The 17,368-nt window shown below is 57.0% G+C and overlaps 2 protein-coding genes across 5 annotated transcripts; both read right to left on the bottom strand.

Moving 5' to 3' along the window:
- Positions 1-8: 8 nt before the first annotated feature.
- Positions 9-3,887, bottom strand: FAM98C (family with sequence similarity 98 member C). Its single transcript, XM_032390639.1, has 8 exons — positions 3,776-3,887; positions 3,510-3,658; positions 3,296-3,430; positions 2,678-2,883; positions 2,363-2,440; positions 2,156-2,272; positions 1,651-1,818; positions 9-1,539 (listed from the first exon to the last, which is right to left on the bottom strand). Exons 1-8 carry the CDS (start codon positions 3,838-3,840, stop codon positions 1,396-1,398), a joined length of 1,062 nt encoding a protein of 353 aa, XP_032246530.1. The 5' UTR covers positions 3,841-3,887; the 3' UTR covers positions 9-1,395.
- A 1,517-nt stretch (positions 3,888-5,404) lies between these two features.
- On the bottom strand, positions 5,405-15,950 carry SPRED3 (sprouty related EVH1 domain containing 3). 4 transcript variants are annotated; one of them, XM_032390632.1, is made up of 6 exons: positions 15,813-15,950; positions 14,129-14,309; positions 12,858-13,026; positions 12,683-12,759; positions 10,277-10,420; positions 5,405-9,513 (listed from the first exon to the last, which is right to left on the bottom strand). In XM_032390632.1, exons 2-6 carry the CDS (start codon positions 14,303-14,305, stop codon positions 8,848-8,850), a joined length of 1,233 nt encoding a protein of 410 aa, XP_032246523.1. In that variant the 5' UTR covers positions 14,306-14,309; positions 15,813-15,950; the 3' UTR covers positions 5,405-8,847. The 4 variants fall into 4 exon arrangements, with proteins under 4 accessions (XP_032246523.1, XP_032246521.1, XP_032246524.1 ...); XM_032390630.1 differs by having other exon boundaries at positions 15,817-15,950; XM_032390633.1 differs by having other exon boundaries at positions 14,222-14,309; positions 15,817-15,950.
- Between the last annotated feature and the right edge of the window lie 1,418 nt (positions 15,951-17,368).

Genomic DNA, 17,368 nt, shown 5'->3' with positions numbered 1-17,368 from the left:
CCAGCAGGACCCCCAAAGGCACCTCCGCCTTCCCATCCACACTGCCTTCGGTGAAGAGTTCATCATCTCTTACTCAGAAAGTTATTTTCTTCCTTTGCCTCAGAGTGGCCACAACCTGTACTCCCATTTCCCCGAACTTCGTATCTGTGCAGTTTCATGTTGGATATGTCTAGACTTAAGTATCATCCCACAAACTCCTTACATCTCCATTTTACAGACGAGGAAGCTGAGGCCCAGGGAGGTTAAGCTACTCTCCAAGGTGGCAGAGCCCCTAAGTGTTGGAGGCAGGACTCAAGTCCAAGGCCTTCTGTCTGCCTCTAAAATGGAAGCTCCTTACCAGTATGCTACACTGACAGCACGGGACAGGCCCGGGAGGGGATAGGCTGGGCACTTATATTCCTAACGCTGGGGTTCCAGAGACAGGACAGAAGGCTAGAATAGGAGTGGAACAGGGAGCCTGTGAACACCTGAGTCTCTCCCCTGCTCAGAGCCCTTCCATGCCTCCCTCTCACCCAGGGGAAAAGCCAGAGTCCTCACTGCGGCCCACCTCCCACAATCTGTTTCCGTCACCTCTCTGACCTCACCTACCACCACTCACCCCCTTACTCATCCTGCTTCAGCTACACTGGCCTCTATGGTCCCTGAACATGCCGAAAATACTCCTACCTCAGGGCCTTTGCACTGGCAGTTCCCTCTGCCCAGAATGCTCTTCCAGAGGCCCACATGGCTCCCTCTTTGGGACTTAGGTCTAATGTCGCCTTCTCAGGGAGGCCCCTCTGACCATACTCAAAGTTGCAATCCACCCCCCAGTCCTGCTCCTACTTTGTTTTTCTCCAAAGTCATTTACCCATCTAACAAACTATACTTTTTACCTATTTATCTTGTTGAATGTCTACTCCTCTTCACCAGAAATTGTCAACTCCAGCAGAGCAGGGATTTTATGATCTATGTTTTTTCACTGCTGTATCCCTAGTGCCAAGAACAGGGCTAGCACATGGTGGGTACCTGAAAACTCTTTGTCCAATGCCTGCATGTCTTCTTCCCTGTGCCCACAGGAAGGGAAAGATGTGTTGCTAAAGAGCAGAGGACTATGAGGGTCAGAGCAACAGGGGTCTGTTGAGACCCAGGGGACAAAGACACCCTTACCCCTCCGCAAACCTGAGCACCCCTGACCCCCCAGAGATAGGTCCTATAGCTGTCATAAATTAAATTTATTTTCCAGAGAACATGGTCCTTGTTGTTGAGTGGTGGATGGGGGGAGGACATTTGGGACCTTAGGAGCAGGGGATGTGGGGCCTGGGAGCCAGATACCAAGAGAAGCTCAAAGTGACTCCCCACAGATTACCAATGGCATTAGCATGTCACAGAGGACCCCCCCGAACCACCAGTCCCCCTTTACTTCTTCTTCTTCTTGCGACCCCAGTTCTGGCGGCCTGCCTTCTGCCCACCTCCATCCTCTCTTCTGCTCTGCCAGCTGGGCATGGGAGCCTCCAGCTCATTTGGACGGCCCCCCCGGTCTGGCACGTTGCCCATAAGCACCTGAGAATTGATCAGACTTGCGCGTCAGGGAAGAGAAATGAACAAGGGGACCAGAGAGCCAAGTTTGAAGGCCAAGGATGTAGGGGCCCTTCCCCACTCCCAGGCGCCCACCTTGTTGATGGCACAGCAGGTCCCTCGGCGGGCAGCCTTGCTGGTGGCTGGGACAAGATAAGACAGGTCTGCTCGGGCAGCCAGGACGTGTGCAACAGAGACATCTGATTCTGGGGTCAGAGCCTCTCGAAGTGGGATCAGCACTGCCTTCATGGCTTCTCCTTGGGCCTGGGGAGAGGGGCATGGAGAAGGTGGCCAAGAGCCCTCCAGGTGGGATCTGTCCTCTTGGAAGCATCTCTCTCTCCACTTAGGGCCTCACGTCCCGCATCTCTAAGTAAGAGCTACAGCTCTGGAGACACTCCCAGCTCAGAGCTAGGAATTCTAGAATGCTCTGGACCTCTAGATTCTAGAATGCCCTCGAGACCCTGAAATTCTAGAGCCCCAAACCTTACAAGATTCTAAGAACCTGCTATAAAGTCATATTCCTTGCCCTTGTTGTTCCTTCCTGTAGTGGTAACCCCCACAACTGGGCCTCCCTGCTCCTGCCCAAGTCCTTTTCCCACACCTCTGCCCGATCACTCCAGTGGAAAGAAGATGTTGTGAGGTCCAGGCGTTTCAGGAGCAGGCAGCGGCAGCAGCAGTACTGATCTCCCAGCCTTTGGCACAGAGAGTCCAATGCCTCCTGGGGAAAAGGTCTCAGTCATGCCAGGGGTTCCCCTCACTCCCATCTCTGGGGAGGATGCTGTTCTCATACAGTCATACATAGTCTTACCCATCTGGGTGCGTCCAGCGGGAAGGTGAGGAGGGGCTGCAGGAACCCTGGGGGCAGGGAAGGCAGCAGCTCAGAGATCTGACGGGAGAAGGGAGTCTGAGGTTGACCGGGCAGAAACCAGATGTACTCTCCGTGGATTCCAGTTCCCCCATGGCCCAGGGGACCCAGGCCTCGGAATCAAGAATGGTGGCCACAGCTCTAGGAAAACATCCCCGTGGCTGGGGCACTCGGGCCAGAACCGCTTTTGGAGAAAGGACTCTCCCCCTACAAGGAAAGTGGGGTGGCCCCGGTGCTGAAAGGACTCCAGCTCTCTACCTTGTCATGCAACTCCCACAGCAGCCGGCTGGCGGCGGTCCCAGGCGTCGGTCTGGGCAGCCCCAGAGCTTGGAGGGTAAGGACCAGTTCCTGGACCATGCCAGCTACCCCCTCTGCCCCTTCTCCACAGGGCGGGGCGGGGCTGGGATCCAGCCGGGGGTACAAACGGAGGAGGCGGGCAGCCTGGAGCTCCGAGCAGAGAAAGCCTAAAAGGGAAAGGGAGCGTTGCAATCAAGGAGGGCTACCACCCCACCCACCGGGGTCAAAAAGCTCCATCTGCTTCAAAACCTCCAGGCTTCCAATACTCCGGCCTTCTAGTTCCGCCCACCTAGAACCCTGGCTCTACCTCCAGAATAAGCTCCACCCACTTCGAGACCCAGTCCCCTGCTCGGACTTCGAACCCCGCCTAATCGGGACCACCTGGCCGGCTACATCACATCCAACCCACTTGAACTTCAAGACACTCCGTCAAAATTCGAACCCCACCCACCTCGAACCCTCTCGCGCGCCTCAATTCTGACCACGCCCCCCGGGGGGCGAACCCTGGCTCCACTTGAATATGCTGAGCCCGCCCCTCTGGAGGCCGTAGCCTCGCCCACTTCCGCATCCCGGGCTCACGCAGCAGGCGCAGGCACGCGCCGGGCTCCCGCAGCGCCGCCGCGCCATCGCAGCCGCAGAGCGTGCGGTCCGGGCAGTGCAACTCCTGCAGCAGGCCGGCCAACTGTCGCAGGAATTCCTCCTCGGCGCCGGGGCCTGCAGGAGGCCGGAGAAGTCAGGGCGCGGCGGCGACCCCCGCGGCCCCACCCCTCCGGGCCGCCCGCTCCACACGTACCGTCGTCGGCTCTCAGCGCCTCCGCGCTTTCCCCTCGCTCCCGCTCCAGGGCGCCCAGAGTCGCCAACTCCGCCGCCAGCCGCGCGCACAGCGCCCTGAAGTCTGGACACGAGGTGCCCAGCGACGGCGCCCCCGAGAAGCCCTCATACCTGTGGCGGGGCCGAGGCAGCGGGAGGGGTTTGAAAAGCCAATAGCAATTTCTGAGGGCAAACCTGTCTCTTCCCGCACCCCCACCCCCTCCCCCAGCCACACCCCGTTCCCGTTACCCCAAGGCCAGCAGGTCCCGGGCCACAGCGGCCCCCTCCCGCGCTTCCGCCTCCGCCCCCTCCATGAAAGCGTCGTCTCTTTTCCAGGCGCGCGCCCCCTGCCGGCCGGCGGGAGGCCCCGCCCCAGGAGCGGCGTGCGCGGTCCCCGCCCCGCGGCGGCTGCGACCAATCAGCCCCTAAGGGCCTTCGGCGCCCCGATTGGTGCAGGAGGCAGCAGAACCCGCCCCCAGGTCCTCCGGCGCGGAGAGCTAGAGCGCCGCGGTTCGGGTAACCCCGTCCAGACCCGGGAAAACCCCCGGCTCTGTAAATCCGGCGCGTGCATTCGGGATCCCAGCTGTCGCGACAGGCCAGCGGGTGTCGCTATTGCTGCGACTTAGAAACTGGGTTTTCTTTTTCTCAGCCTCCCTCAGATGCCCTCTACTCTTGAAGCACCCTAGACCAAGTGTTGTTCTCCCAGCTCCGCTCCAAATGCAGAAACTTATTTCCTCCTTTCCAACATAGGGTTGGAATTACGTCAGGGCCTCAGGAAGCCCGGCTCGCCCCCTTACACACACCCGTCCTCCTCATCGATCGATCGCAATGCACCAGTTGGGCCTTCACCTCTCTTTCCCCCTAGGCCTTGGAGAGGGAGCAGGTGCAATACACTGTCGTGATTAAGAGATTGCACCGTGGGAGTTAGGCAAACAAGGGTTAGGGCTTGACTCCAGCACTCACCACCTCTGTGTCCCTGCCAAATTGCTTCGTATCTGTATAATGGGGATAAAACGTACTTTTTAAGAGCTGTGAGGTTGAGAGTCCTGTATGTAAGTGTTTAGTAGACATATGGGGTACTCAGTTAATAACATACATTGAGCATTTTGTGTGTGCTACTAGGCTAAGTATCTTAGATCCGTTTTAGGGAGGAGAAACGGAGGTTCAGACAGGATAAGTCAGAGTGAATGTGTGGTGGTGCCAGGACTCAAATTCACATCTGATTCCAAAGTCCATGCTTTTAATCACTTAACCTATTACCACTGTTAGTACTGCTACTGTTTTGGTTGCTGTTGTTAAAATAATCCTCTATAGTGCTGCCTCCCCAAGGCTGGGTACTCGGGACCATTTGTTGACCTTAATAAAACATTAAAATTGCTCAAGTCAAAACCTTGGAATCCCAGCCTGATTTCTTTCTTCTTTGTAAACTCTTTATCTAAATTTGTGGATTCTAGGGGTGCCTGGGTGGCTCAGTCGTTAAGCGTCTGTCTTCGGCTCAGGTCATGATCTCAGGGTCCTGGGATCAGGCTCCCTGCTCAGCGGGAAGCCTGCTTCTCCCTCTCCCACTCCCCCTGCTTGTGTTCCCTCTCTCGCTGTCTCTCTCTCTGTCAAATAAATAAATAAAATCTTAAAAAAAAAAAAAAAATCTGTGGATTCTACCTTCAAAGTAGATCCATTATCTTGCTCACTTCTCCCTGCCTCCACTGTTCTCACCCTGATCTCCTGTACTCTTGTCTCCCCCTGGACCATCACAACAGCCTCCTCCCTGCTCCCTACCCAGCCACCCACCCCCAGTGTCTGTTCCCTACAGGCAGCCAGAGGTAATGTGTAAATACCTGAGTCAGGTCACAGCCCTCCCACGCTTGGAGCCTTCCCGTAGCTCTAGCTCACTCAGGGTAACCAGCAAAATCCATGCAATGGCTCTCAAGGACCCACAGATCTGCCTTGTCATCTCTTTGCCCTCATCCCCTAAACACCTTCCTCCCTGCTTCCTCCCCTCCAGACACTCGCTCCCTTGATGTCCCTCAAACTTACCTAGACATGCTCTTCCCTCAGGGCCTTGCATGGACAGTTCCCCTTTACCTAGAATGTTCTTCCTGCAGGCATCCACAGGACTCTTTCACCTCCTTCAAGGCTCTATTCAAATGCCGGTTCCTCAGTGAGGCCTCCCTGATGACCCTGGCTAAAAATGACTGTATCCCCCATCTCCACTTTACTTTTCTCTATAGGGCATATCATTTCTAACATGTCATTTATTGTCTCCTTCACTCTAAAGTTCATAAGCTGCTCGTGGGAAAGGATTTTGTCTGTTCTGTTCGCTACTTTACCCTCGGTGCCGAGAACAGGGCCTGGCATATGATGGGGGTTTAGTAAGTGTACTTGAGTGACTGAATGTATAAAACTCAGCTGGAGGGTCTGCTTGGGACTAAAGGATGTGAAGGAGAAAGGACAAATTGGGTAGGAGACTGGTTTGGGTCCAGGAAGGTGACTGGATGGGGTGCATCAATGCAAATAAAGGACACAGGCTGAGACTTTGTCACAGACATTTCTTGGAGCGAATATCTCATGCCCCCTCCCCCAATGACAAGGCTGGGTCTTTGGCCCCCATCCTCCCCCGCCACGGCAGCCTGCACTGACGATAACAATATTGAGGTCACAGACTGGCTTGGAATCAAGATCAGGAAGATAAATGTCGGGGTGCCTCCCCCAAGTCTGGGGGCCAAGCATCCAATCTGAGGGGCAAGCAGCTGGGAAATTGGGCCTGGGGGCTCCAGGGTCTGAGGTCTTCCTGGCTCCCAGGGTCAGCCCTCCATGCACCCCTGATTTGGGGGTGATGAAGAGTAATCATGGATCAGAGGTGGGTATCAGCAGGGAGCAGGACTGGGAGACCTGGGAGAGGCGGTGCTGGGAGGTGGGGGCCGGGGGAACCTTCCCCAGCTCCCACCGCTTCATCCGCAGATCCCACAGCACCTTACAGCACTCTGGTCCCCGTCCCACCCCTCCCCAAAACGAGGTAGGTTAAGAATGGAGCTTCCCCCCGCCCACCACGGAAGGGAGGAGACCGAGGCACAGAGAGGGGGATGGGGACCCAGGCCGCCCCAGCCCCCGGTCCCTCCGCCCTCAGCTCTGGTGGGTCTGACAGTGACGAGAGCTGGGCAGAGTGGGGATGGGAGGGACATCCCCCTTTTCTCTCACCCATCCCAGGGTCTGGTTGGGAGAGCGGAATCTCACAGGTTCCGGATGTAATAGTTAATAATTTAAAGGAAGTGACAGAGGATCTAGCCCTCTGACCCCCTTGACCTATCCCTTGAACCCCTACAAGGCCATCCAAGTCTGGGTAATGAAGAAAGGTAAGTGCACATTTCCAGATGCTTGGGACCACATGCGGGTCCCAAGCCCATACAGCATTGAGATTGTCTTGCTCCAAGACCTTAATCCTCTGCTTCAGGCCATCAGACCTGAGGTACCCCAAAAGTCCCATTCCACTCAGGGAAAAGAGACTGTGGCATCACAGAGGGCCATGAAAACAGCTTTCAAACTTTACAAAGCAACCCCCAACTCTGAGATGGAGGGGAAGGAGTTAACAGGGCAAAACATAAAAAACTTGGACTAGGGCTGGGGCTTCAGGTTGGGCTTGGGACAGAGCGCAAGGGGAGAGAGTGTGTGTGTGTGTGTGTGTGTGTGTGTGTAGAGCCGTAGCTAGCCTAAAAAGTGACTCTGTGCACAGTGCAGCCAGCCGAGTGTGGTGTGAATTCCAGCCACACCCCCACCTTGAGTTGTGTCTTTGCTTAGTGAACAGCCTGCACAATCATCTATGACAATGCTAGGTCCTAGAGATGGGTGTGGGGAGCTCTGGGGTGCTCCTGGAATCCAGGAACACGAGCTCAAGATGATGGGTTTTTTGGTTGTTTTTTACCCTAGTAAAGGAGTAGTTCTGTGAGATGCTGGGGGCTTGGGCTGGGGCCCTTGGGGCTTGAAATCAGAGGTCTGGGACCTTGGGGTTTCAGGGGCTTATGGACAGCAGAATTCAAGGGCAGCAGGTCTCAGGGAATATCAGGCTTAAGAGGTCTGGGTCCAAAGAAATCTGGGATCTGAAGGTGCTTTGGTCCTGGAGCACCTCAGTTGTCTCTGGTATGAAGGGACCAAGGTCTTGAGTCAGGGACAATCCCAATGTTGTGTAGGCTTAAGCCCTGAATTTGGGGGACCAATGGCACCTTGGGATCTTGGAACCAGTGCTCCCAAAGCACCTCGGGGTCATTCAGGAGCTGGGGGCCAAGGGGTGAGAGGTCTGGGTTGCCATGAACATCCCATCATCTGGGAGCTGAGCTTCCAGCCTTGAGGGGATTGGGGATCTGTGGGTACAAAGCAGCCAAAGATTCCAGGCCATTCTGGGGCTTGAAATCCAAGTCTAAGGGATTTTGAAAGAGGGTTATCTGAGGACTTGAGACCAGTGCCTTGGGCCCTAAGGTGTGGGTGGTCTTCAGTACCACATCTGGAGTACTAGGCACCTCAGAGTCCTATATATGAGATCCAAAGCTCTGGGAACACTGGCTTGGGGTGAATGGGTCTACAGAGGTCTTTGATCCTTGGTTCCCAGAGCATCCTGGAGTCTGACATCTAGATCTTGGTGGGGAGGATAGGGGGAGGCTCGGAGATGGGTCTCGCAAGTCATTTTGGTCAGAGAACATCTGTTTGGGCATACCTATGGACTCAGGGCATCTTAAGAGGGTTTGGTGCCTCCAGGGTCCTGGGGGCTACAAGAATATCTGATATGGGTGCCCCAAGTTTTAGGTGAGCATTCAAGGACCATTTGGGGTGAATCTGGGTTCTATGGTCTCAAAATCTGGGAGTCATTATATGCAGGCAGGGTCAGGTATTGGCAATTCCTGACTCACTGTAATCTGAGGGCTCATGGTGTCAGGCATGATGGGGTCTGGGTTGGTTATTTGAACAGGGAGTCGGGGTTCGGACCCTGCGTCTCTCAGGGATACATGTGCTCCCCAGCCTGCCTGAGGTGAAGAGTTTGGGGATGCCTGGAGTCTCCTCAGTCTAGGTCAGGGAGGGGGGTTGGTGGCAGGATGGGGACACCAGAACTCAGGATGCCTGGGACCTCTTGGACAGACATCCCAATGAAGCTGGGTCTGGGGTCTCTCAGTCCTAGATTTGGGGTCCAGGTTCCAGGTCTGGGGTCTCTCAATCCAAACTCAAGCTCCAAGTTCCGGGTGTGCCTAGGTTTGGGTGTGGGGGTCCGAACGGAGTCCAGGGTCCTGGACCCTCAATTTGGGGTCCTCGGTGCAGCTACCGGACCCACCAGGCCGTCCTCACCGCGCCGCCTCCTCGTGGCGACCCCCGCAGCCGGCGCAGCCGCATCGCGCCGCGACCCAGTGGCACGCGCGCAGGGGCGCGTAGCAGCAGAGGCAGGGCACCGCCAGGGAGAGCGCGGCCAGCGCGGCCCAGCGCGCCGCGGGGCGCGGGTGGCCCGGCTCGCAGGCGCACGGGTCCGAGAAGTCGCCCTCGGCGTCCGACAGGCAGTGGTAGAGCAAGCTCTCGGCGCACCACAGGCAACTGAGCCGACGCACCAGCAGGCGACCCGGGTCCGGGGCTTCCGCGCAGCGACCACCGCGCCCGTCCGCGCGGCGGCGGAAGAGCGCCCGGCAGTGCACGCAGCGCGCCGCCTCCTCCGCCTCGGGGGAGGCTTTGGCGGGCGCAGGGGCAGGGCCGGGGCCCGGGGGTGGGCGAGCGGGGGGCGCTGGGGGCGCAGCCTCGGAGAGAGGGACGGGTAGTGCGGCGGGGGGCCCCAGGGCTGCGCCCCTCAACGCGCCGGTCTTGGCGAAGCGCACGACGCAGGTGGACAGGGCGAGGGGCGCGGGCGGCCCGGCGCGCCGGTAATCCTCATAGCCACGGCCGCCCCAGCCCGGGCCCCCTGCCCCGGCCAGGGGCTCTGAGGGCTCCGGAATCCCCGTGAATGGTAGGAGCGGAGGGTAGCTCTGTGGAACGAAGGGACAGAACAGGTTAGCAGGGCCTGTGATCCCCCACGCTCCACCACAGCCCATCCCAGTCTCAGAAGGAGAATCCAAAGACCCAGCCTTCAGGCCTCATTCATCCATCCTAGGAAGCTGTCCTGGGATCCTGAGTGCCTGGCTTCGGCACTCAGACTTCCAAGGCCCCAGCCCAATCCTCTCAAATCCAAGAACAGACCAAAGAATCCAGGCACCAAGCCCACACCTTAAAGCCCCAGTGATCCAGACCCTCAGCCCTGTCGTCTCTCAAGATCCAGGAAGTCCCAGCACCCAGTCCCCTCTACTCCCAGGTCCGGGAGCTCGGGACCCCAGCCATGTCCTTCAGGATGCAGGAATCCAGTCCCCAAGGAGCGTTAACCTCCTTGGAGCCCATGGCCCTCCCAATGAATTAAGCAGTCTAAAGAATTCCTCCCACACGTACGAAAAACTCCCTAATATACTCGAAGAATTGTCCAAGGCGTCCCCCACGCCCCTCTGAATTCAGAACTCAGAACTTTCCAAAATCTCCAAGACACGGGAAAAGCCCTCACCGACCCTCCGGGGAACCTCAGTCCCCAAACACCCTCCCCACCATCACTGCCACGAATTCAAGCCAACCATCCCCTAGAATCTGTTTGCGGTCTCTTGCCCTTCTGGGGTCTCAGCTCCCACCTCCTTCTGAACCCCGGCATCCTGCCCCACTCCCCCCCCCCACCAGCCCCAGACTTCCGCGGGAGGTGGGAGGTCGCACCTGAGCAGAGGAGCGGCGGTGCTGGGGTGACGAAGCCGGCCCGAAGCCAGAAGCTGACTCCACGGTAATGATAGTGGCCGCCGGGGCGGTGGGAGGCGTCTCCTGGCGGCTGTGACTGGAGGAGGACTCGCTGTCCACATGGGACTGGGGGAGAGTGGCGGCCTCAGAGCCGGACCCCCGGCACAGCGGATGCCCTCACATAGACCCCCTCCCATGGCGAGCGAGGGCTCTGCAGCCAGACAGGCCTGGGTGCTAGCCCCGGCTCTGCCACTGACTGGTCGTGTGACCTCCGGCAAGTGAGCTCATCTCTTTGAGCCTCAGTTTCCTTCTCTGTAAAACGGGGATCATAATAGTGTCTATTCATAAGGATGTGGTTAGGACCCACTGTAAAGGGTATAACACATGCCTGAAGTTACAGGAAGAGCTAGAAATGGTTACTGTTTTTCTTATTGGACCCCCCTCTTCTTTAACCGCTCAGCTCGCTGCCCTACCGAACATCCAAATATCTTTCTCCCTTCTCAGAACCCTTCTCCCTTGGCCAGTCAGCCACCTTCCTGACTCATTCCCACCCCCACACCTTGACTGGGGCAGCTCCACCCACCGGGAGGGCGTTCCTTCCAAACCACCTGTCCTTTACAAACTGAAAAGTCACTTCTCAGACTGTCAGTTTCTTTTCTGTAACCTGGGGGGTCATTCTGACTTCATCCATTTGCTATCTTCAGGAAACATTCATTGAGCACCCACAGCGTGCCAGGCTCACGCAAGGCCGTTGCGAGAACGTAAGATGGAGCATGGGAAGTCTTTCTTGAAGAAGCACCAAATACGTGGGACCTGTCTGCGCGATTTCTGTAGCCCCATCCACCTCCCCCACGACCCTGCAATTCCCACTTTTCTGCCCAGGGAACCAGTTTTGTTCTTCGAAGTCTCAGCAACTCCCACTGTTCCCAGCAAATGCCAAATCGCATCTGACATCATGTGCATTTATTCATTCAATAAATGTATTCAACACATATTTACTGAACACTTACTGTATACCAGGCACTGTTTTAGGTCTCGGAGATGCAGCAAGAAAGCAACAAAAGATCCTTTGCCCTCCTGGAGCTGGCATTCTAGCACAGGAGACAGGCAATAAACTAACAGATAAGAAAGCTGTCTATAATGGGGCGCCTGGGTGGCTCAGTCAGTTAAGCGGCTGCCTTCAGCTCAGGTCATGGTCCTGGGGTCCTGGGATTGAGCCCTGAGTCAGGCTCCCTGCTCTGCGAGGAGCCTGCTTCTCCCTCTCCCCACCTGCCCACCCCCGCCCCCGGCTCATGCTCGGTCTTGCTATCTCTCTCTCAAATAAAGCCTTAAAAAAAAAAAAAAGAAAGAAAACTGTCTATATAGGAAGGAAATAAGGAAAATATCTTAGAAGATGGGAAAAAATTAGAACAGGATAGGGAGCATCAGGACATCACAGTTTTGAACAGCTTACTCAGGAAGGGCCTCACAATGAAAGCAAAATGTGTATAAAACCCTGAAGGAAGTAGGGGGATGAGCCACGTGGAAATTTGGAGAAGAGTATTCCAAAACAGAAGGAACAGCTAGTGCAAAGGCCCTGAGACAGGAATGTGCCTGCCATGTTGGAGTAACAGTGAGGAGGCTAGTGTGGCTGGAGTAGAGTGAGCAAAAGGGAGAACAGGGGGCCAAATGGTATGGAATCTTATATGCTTTCTCCTTTACCCTGAGTGAGATGGACCCCTGGAAGGGTTCTGAGTGGAGGGATGGCCACAATCTTAGATGCCAATAGGGTCCCTCTGGCTGTGTGTGGGGAACTTCCAGACAGTAGGGAATAGGAGGGGGGCAGTTGACAATAAGAAGTTGGTGAGATGTTCCGGTTGGCAGATGAGGTTGGACAGCACCAGGTTGGAGGCAGATGCTAATCATTTTGAAGGTGAAGCCAATATTTGATGACAGATTAGATGAGGAGCATAAAAAAGAACAAAAGTCAAGGATGACTTCAAGGTTGGTACCCTGAGTAACTAGAAGGATGGGATTTGTCATTAATTTGTTCACTATAAAAGACATGGCTTATCCTTTTTTTTTTTTTTTTTTTTAATTTTCTGCCTTTCCACGCTAGAATAGAAGCTCCATGAGGAAAGGGACTTTGTTTTGTTCACTGATGTATCCCCAGTGCCTAAAACACTACTTATTTGCAGGTGCTCAATAAATACTCTTGAATGAATATGTGACTCACAATAGAATAGGAAAACTAGGATAACAGGCATGAAGTTGACACTAATAGTTTGGGCCCAAATTTGTGTCCCCAGCATGTGGCATGCTGCCTGATACACAAGAGATGCTCAAGAATGTTTGGAGAATAGAAATAAACCCCTGCCCTCCCAGCAGAGCTGCATCCTGGAGACTCACCGTCAGAGGGCAGGGAGTCTCTGCGGTGTCCTGGGAAGGGGAGGAGGAAGAGGAGGAGGAAGAGGGGGTAAGCGAGCCTGGGGCAGGGAGAGAGGCAGACAGTGAATTCCCTGGGCCCCAGCTTCTCCCAGTCCTCCCACCCCATCCTCCAGTGCCCACCACCTGCGCCACTCACCTCGACCCAGCGCGGCCAGCGCGGCCAGCAGGCTCTTCTGGAACTCATCAGCCTCTGCAGGACTCTGGAACGTCAGTCCAAACTTGCAGTCACCCAGGCTCCAGTGATGGAAGATGGGGTTCACTTTGTTGTAAACCAAGCCTGGCCTCAGGGTACACTCCAAGGTGGTCTGAGGGGGCAGGAGGGGGGCAGGTCAGACACCCCCTTCCAACCATGCCTGTGACTTCCTCTCCACCCTCCGCCTATCTGCATACCTCAGCATCCCACAAACTTCATTTGTCAATCCTAGGTGTACCCCTGAACCCTGATCAACACCTCAACACCACTTCCCAATTTTATTGAGCACACCTCTGATACCCCAATATTTCCCCCAAGCCCCTTGATCCCTATATTTTCCTATACCCCCTTCTGATAACCCCATGTCCCTCCTTCTGACTCAATAATATGCCCCAAACTTTACTGAGCAGCTCAAAATATTACTGTTCATCTCCTTCTGATGCCCCAACAATCTCCCAAAATGCTACCCCAAAATTCTTATCAAACTCCCATAGCTTTCCCCTCAGATGCTGGCCAACACCCTAGACGTTTCCTCACATCCTTGCCCAACATCACCATATCCAAATCACACCAGTTCAAATCCCCCTACATTGTTCCTTCTGACCCCTGCTCTGAAATGCAAGCCATCCCCAAGCCTTTTCAAACAATCCAAGTCTTTCTACTACACCCCCAGCTGAAACTTCAACCGTTGGCCTTCCAAATCATGCCAAGCAGCCCAGAATATTCCTGCTGAACCCACATATAGGATTGTAAACCCTATTTGACACGTCCAGATGGTCCCCCGCCAAATGCCTCCATATACTTAGAGCAGACAGCGGCCAGTGGTGTGGGGCCTCCTGGTAAGGATCTCTGAGCAAGATGGAGCCCCAGGAGGGTTCTGAGCAGAGGGAAGGACATGATCTGAGTCAGGTGTTAGCAGGGCCCCTGTGGAACAGACCGAGGTTGGGGGATGGAGCAGAAGCAGGGCAAGAATGGGGAGGAGGCTGCTGTGATGGCCCATTGGGCAATGGCAGTGGACAGGACCTGCTCAATACCCCAGATATTCTCAAAACTCCCAGTTGTTCTCCGAAAGACAGATACTCAGTTCCAACTACATCCCACGCCCGGGGGTTGCTTCTGGGCTGGGAGATGACCTGACCTCATCTCTGCACTCCCAGCCCCATCCCCTTCCTTCCCCCGTCCCCACCCTACCCCCACGCCCCAGGGTGGCTCACTTTCTGGTCCCGAAGGCGCTCCCCGTGGATGACGTAGTGCCCCTGGCGGGCCCCCCCCTCGGGCCTGGCCCCTCGGACCCGACAAACGCTCACCTGGCTGAGGCCCCCGCCCCCCACAGGCAGCCAGCCCCCACTGGAGTCATCTCGGGCCATCACCACGGCTCGGACCGGAACCATGTACCTGGAGGGCGTGGGGAGGCGGGGGCAACACAGTCAGTGGGCTGCAGGGCTACTCTCCCATTCAGAGTTCCCCCAACCCTCATCCCCCCCTCTTCGTCCCTCACATCTGGATCCGCTGTACCCTCACGCACCGATTTTCACTTTCTCTGACATCCCTGCCTTCTCCCCACCCCCCGCCCCATGCCCACCTTCTTCCAGCATGGCTTCTTTCTTCCTCATGCCATCTCTTTTCTCCCAGGCTTAGCTTCTCCACATCTACTTTTCCTCTCCATACCCACCTTCCTCCCTTTCCCCATCGGCCCCATCCTGACCCCCATAGCCTCGGTTTTCCACCTCCCTTCCCCCTCCGGCTCTTCCCCTATCAACCCAGTCTCCTTCTCTTCCCTCAGCACATTCCCACAGCCCCACCCATCGTTCCCCCTCACAGCTGGGTGCCTGCGCATATGTATTTTCTTAGAGCCCATCAACTCAGCTCCAGATCCCCCTACACTGCCTCCACACTCTGCCGCCCAGGCCACTGGCTGGGTGAGAAACCCAGGCTCTCTCCCCCCCACCTTCCCGGATTTATGAATGAGACCGGATGCAAAGCTCACTGAGTCACTCAGCAACGGGAGATGGGCAGGGAGCAGGGAGAGAACCAGAAATGGCCAGAGAGAGGCCGAAAGGGAGATGGAGGCAGAAGAAGCCAGAAACGGGCGACCGAGACACAACCAGAGTGCATTTCATTCACAAAAATCAAGCCTGCTCCCTCAGGTCCCAGCCCAAGGAAGGCAAGGGGGAGACATTGAGGGGAGGTGGAGAATTGATCCCTCCTCCTCCCCCTCCCCGCCCCAGCATCCTTCAGAACCATCTTACCCCGCCCCCCAGCTCAGGGGACGTAGCCCTCCGCCCAGTAATCCGGCTCAGCGTCCAGCCCCTCACTACCACCTAGCGCAGGGACCCTGGAGTCTCAACCTTAGGGACCCAGGCAACGAGCTCTAGCCCCTTCCCCCACCTGCAGGCTGCCGGTTTTCCCCGGCCCTTCGGGAGGGGAAGGGGCGGTCGCAGCGCCCCCAGCCCCCTTTTCTCAATGGGATGGGATTTTGTGAATGAGCAGTCACGTGATACTGCTTCCTTTGTCCGCCCGCCTCCCCCCGACAACAGGTGAAGCAGAGAAAGAGGGCAGGGGTCCCCCAGGGCCTAGCTGGGATGGGACGCCGGGATTTCTGAATGCCCTATGCTCCCCACACATCTGTTTCCCTGGGGGAGTGGTCCCCAGAGTTCCTCAATGGTGGGGGTCCAGTTCGGAATTTTATGAATGGGGCGTCCTCGGAGAAGTCCAGGCCCCCAAATGGAGACTGGTACCCTAAATGGCTGCCGCGCAGTTTAGGGGCCCCCAACCCCATGTCCTTCCACCCGCGGTCTGGGGGGCGCCCCGGTGGGCAGGAGGCGCAGCGCGGTCCAGGCCGCCCCCTCACCAGGACAGGCAGTCTGTCAGCCCCCGCCCCCTCGCCCCCCTTGGCACCTGCCTGGGAGGCTCCGGCCGGGCTCCGAGCGGCGGCGACTTGGCCTCCTCCTCCTCCTCCTCCTCCTGTTCGCTCCGGCTCCCTCGCTGGCTCCGGCGGCGCTAGAGACGGGCACCGGGAGCCGGGGCGACGGGGGAGGGAGGGGGAACCTGGAAGATGGGTGAGGGGGAGGGGGCGGCTTGGGGGAGGGGTAAGCGCGAGGCGGGCGTACTTGCCCGCTGGGTCCTAGAGCCCGTCACTGGCTCCAGAGAACAGCCCCCCAGTCCCCATTTTCTCAGGATCCAGAAAGGATCCCCCACTTTCCCACCCATCCGCGCCATTGATCCTTGAGGATGTGGGGAAGGGTCCGGGACATGGCCTGGCCTCAGGGTTCTAAAGAGGTGAGGGTCTTCGCTTTGGGTTTTAAATGGGAGGAGCTGAGTACCTGATAGGGTTCGAAAAGGGGTGGGGCGAGAAGGGAGCCTTCGCAAGGGGGCGGGGTCGGAGGGCCTTGGGAAGGAGAGTCGGTGAGGAAGCCGAGGGCGCGGAAAAGCGCTTGCGTCATGGAAGGGGCGGCTCCACGGTGGATGGGCCTTCTAGGCAGGCCCGAGGAAGGAGAGGGTCTTGAGAAGAGACGTTGTGGGGTCCTAAAAGGGCGGAGTTTAGAAGTAAATTGTCTTATGGGCGGGGCCCATGAGAGAGCTGAAAGGGAGGAGCTACGTAGCAGTGTTCGTAATGGGCGGAGCTTAGAGGGAGGGACTAACGACGAGGGGCGGAGCACTTATAAAGGGGAGGAGCTAAGGATAACTTTCTAAAGGGGTGGGGCCTAGGACTTAAAGCCCTGGGGGCGGGGAAGAAGACGTCGGAATATTTCAAAGGGAGATCCAGGTTCGTAAGGGGTCGGTCTTTAGCTGGCTCACCGGAGGGCGGGGCCTCGAGCCCGGGGGCGGGGCCTAGATCTCGGGGTCCGCCCCCGCTGTCTCGCCCACTTGCCATCACCCGCTTCATTCCCGTTCTTTTCGGTTATTTTCTGATACGGCCGTTCCCCGCCCTGCCCTGGGCCCAGGGGGCCGCGGTCTGAACTTTGGTCGGTTGGAGGAGTCGGTGAGTGGGAACCTCTGGGCGAAGGCGGGGCCCGGGCGGAGTTGGAGAAAGGGGTGGGGCCTGAGTGTTGAAGACGGCTGGTAGACCAGGAGCCGGAAAAGTTTAGGAGTGAGGCCCGAAGATCTGACGCTGCCTGGGAAGAGGGCGAGACTCAAATGATCGACACAGAGACAGGGATCGGAGGGTTAGAGGTGAGGACGAAGGGGTTAGCAAGACAAGAATACCGCGGAGGCGGGGCCAGACCTGGGTCGGGTGCTGAGGCCCGATACCGACAATCGGGGGCGGGACCAGAGAGCAGGGGCGGGGCCTGGGCCTCCGAGCCAGGTTAGAAGATTGGGAGAGAAGTTTGAACTCCTTGCAGGCCTTACAGGCTCCTGAGCACAATCATCATGAGTGATGTGGCCTGAGTGACTGATAGGAAAGCGGGCAAGACCTGCGTCTTGGAGCCTAGAGACCGGGGACCTGGTCAAAG

The sequence above is a fragment of the Phoca vitulina genome, unplaced genomic scaffold, assembly GCF_004348235.1.
Source record: "Phoca vitulina isolate PV1807 unplaced genomic scaffold, GSC_HSeal_1.0 scaffold58, whole genome shotgun sequence".
Lineage (NCBI taxonomy): Eukaryota > Metazoa > Chordata > Mammalia > Carnivora > Phocidae > Phoca > Phoca vitulina.
The sequence above is the reverse complement of the archived record's forward strand: the minus strand, read 5'-3'. Positions and strand labels throughout refer to the sequence as shown.

Bases quoted from the DNA above. Each gene is read 5' to 3' on its own strand.
- FAM98C (XM_032390639.1), bottom strand. From the start codon at position 3,840: ATGGAGGGGGCGGAGGCGGAAGCGCGGGAGGGGGCCGCTGTGGCCCGG. The intron at 2,441-2,677 runs GTAGAGAGCTGG...TTCTCCCGTCAG, and splicing joins TGTGGGAGTTGCATGACAAG to ATCTCTGAGCTGCTGCCTTC. The intron at 1,540-1,650 runs GTGGGCGCCTGG...ATCAATTCTCAG, and splicing joins CCTGCTGTGCCATCAACAAG to GTGCTTATGGGCAACGTGCC.
- SPRED3 (XM_032390632.1), bottom strand. From the start codon at position 14,305: ATGGTTCCGGTCCGAGCCGTGGTGATGGCCCGAGATGACTCCAGTGGG. The intron at 10,421-12,682 runs GTGAGTCTCCAG...ACTCTCCCCCAG, and splicing joins AGACTCCCTGCCCTCTGACG to TCCCATGTGGACAGCGAGTC. The intron at 9,514-10,276 runs GTGCGACCTCCC...TTCGTTCCACAG, and splicing joins ACCGCCGCTCCTCTGCTCAG to AGCTACCCTCCGCTCCTACC.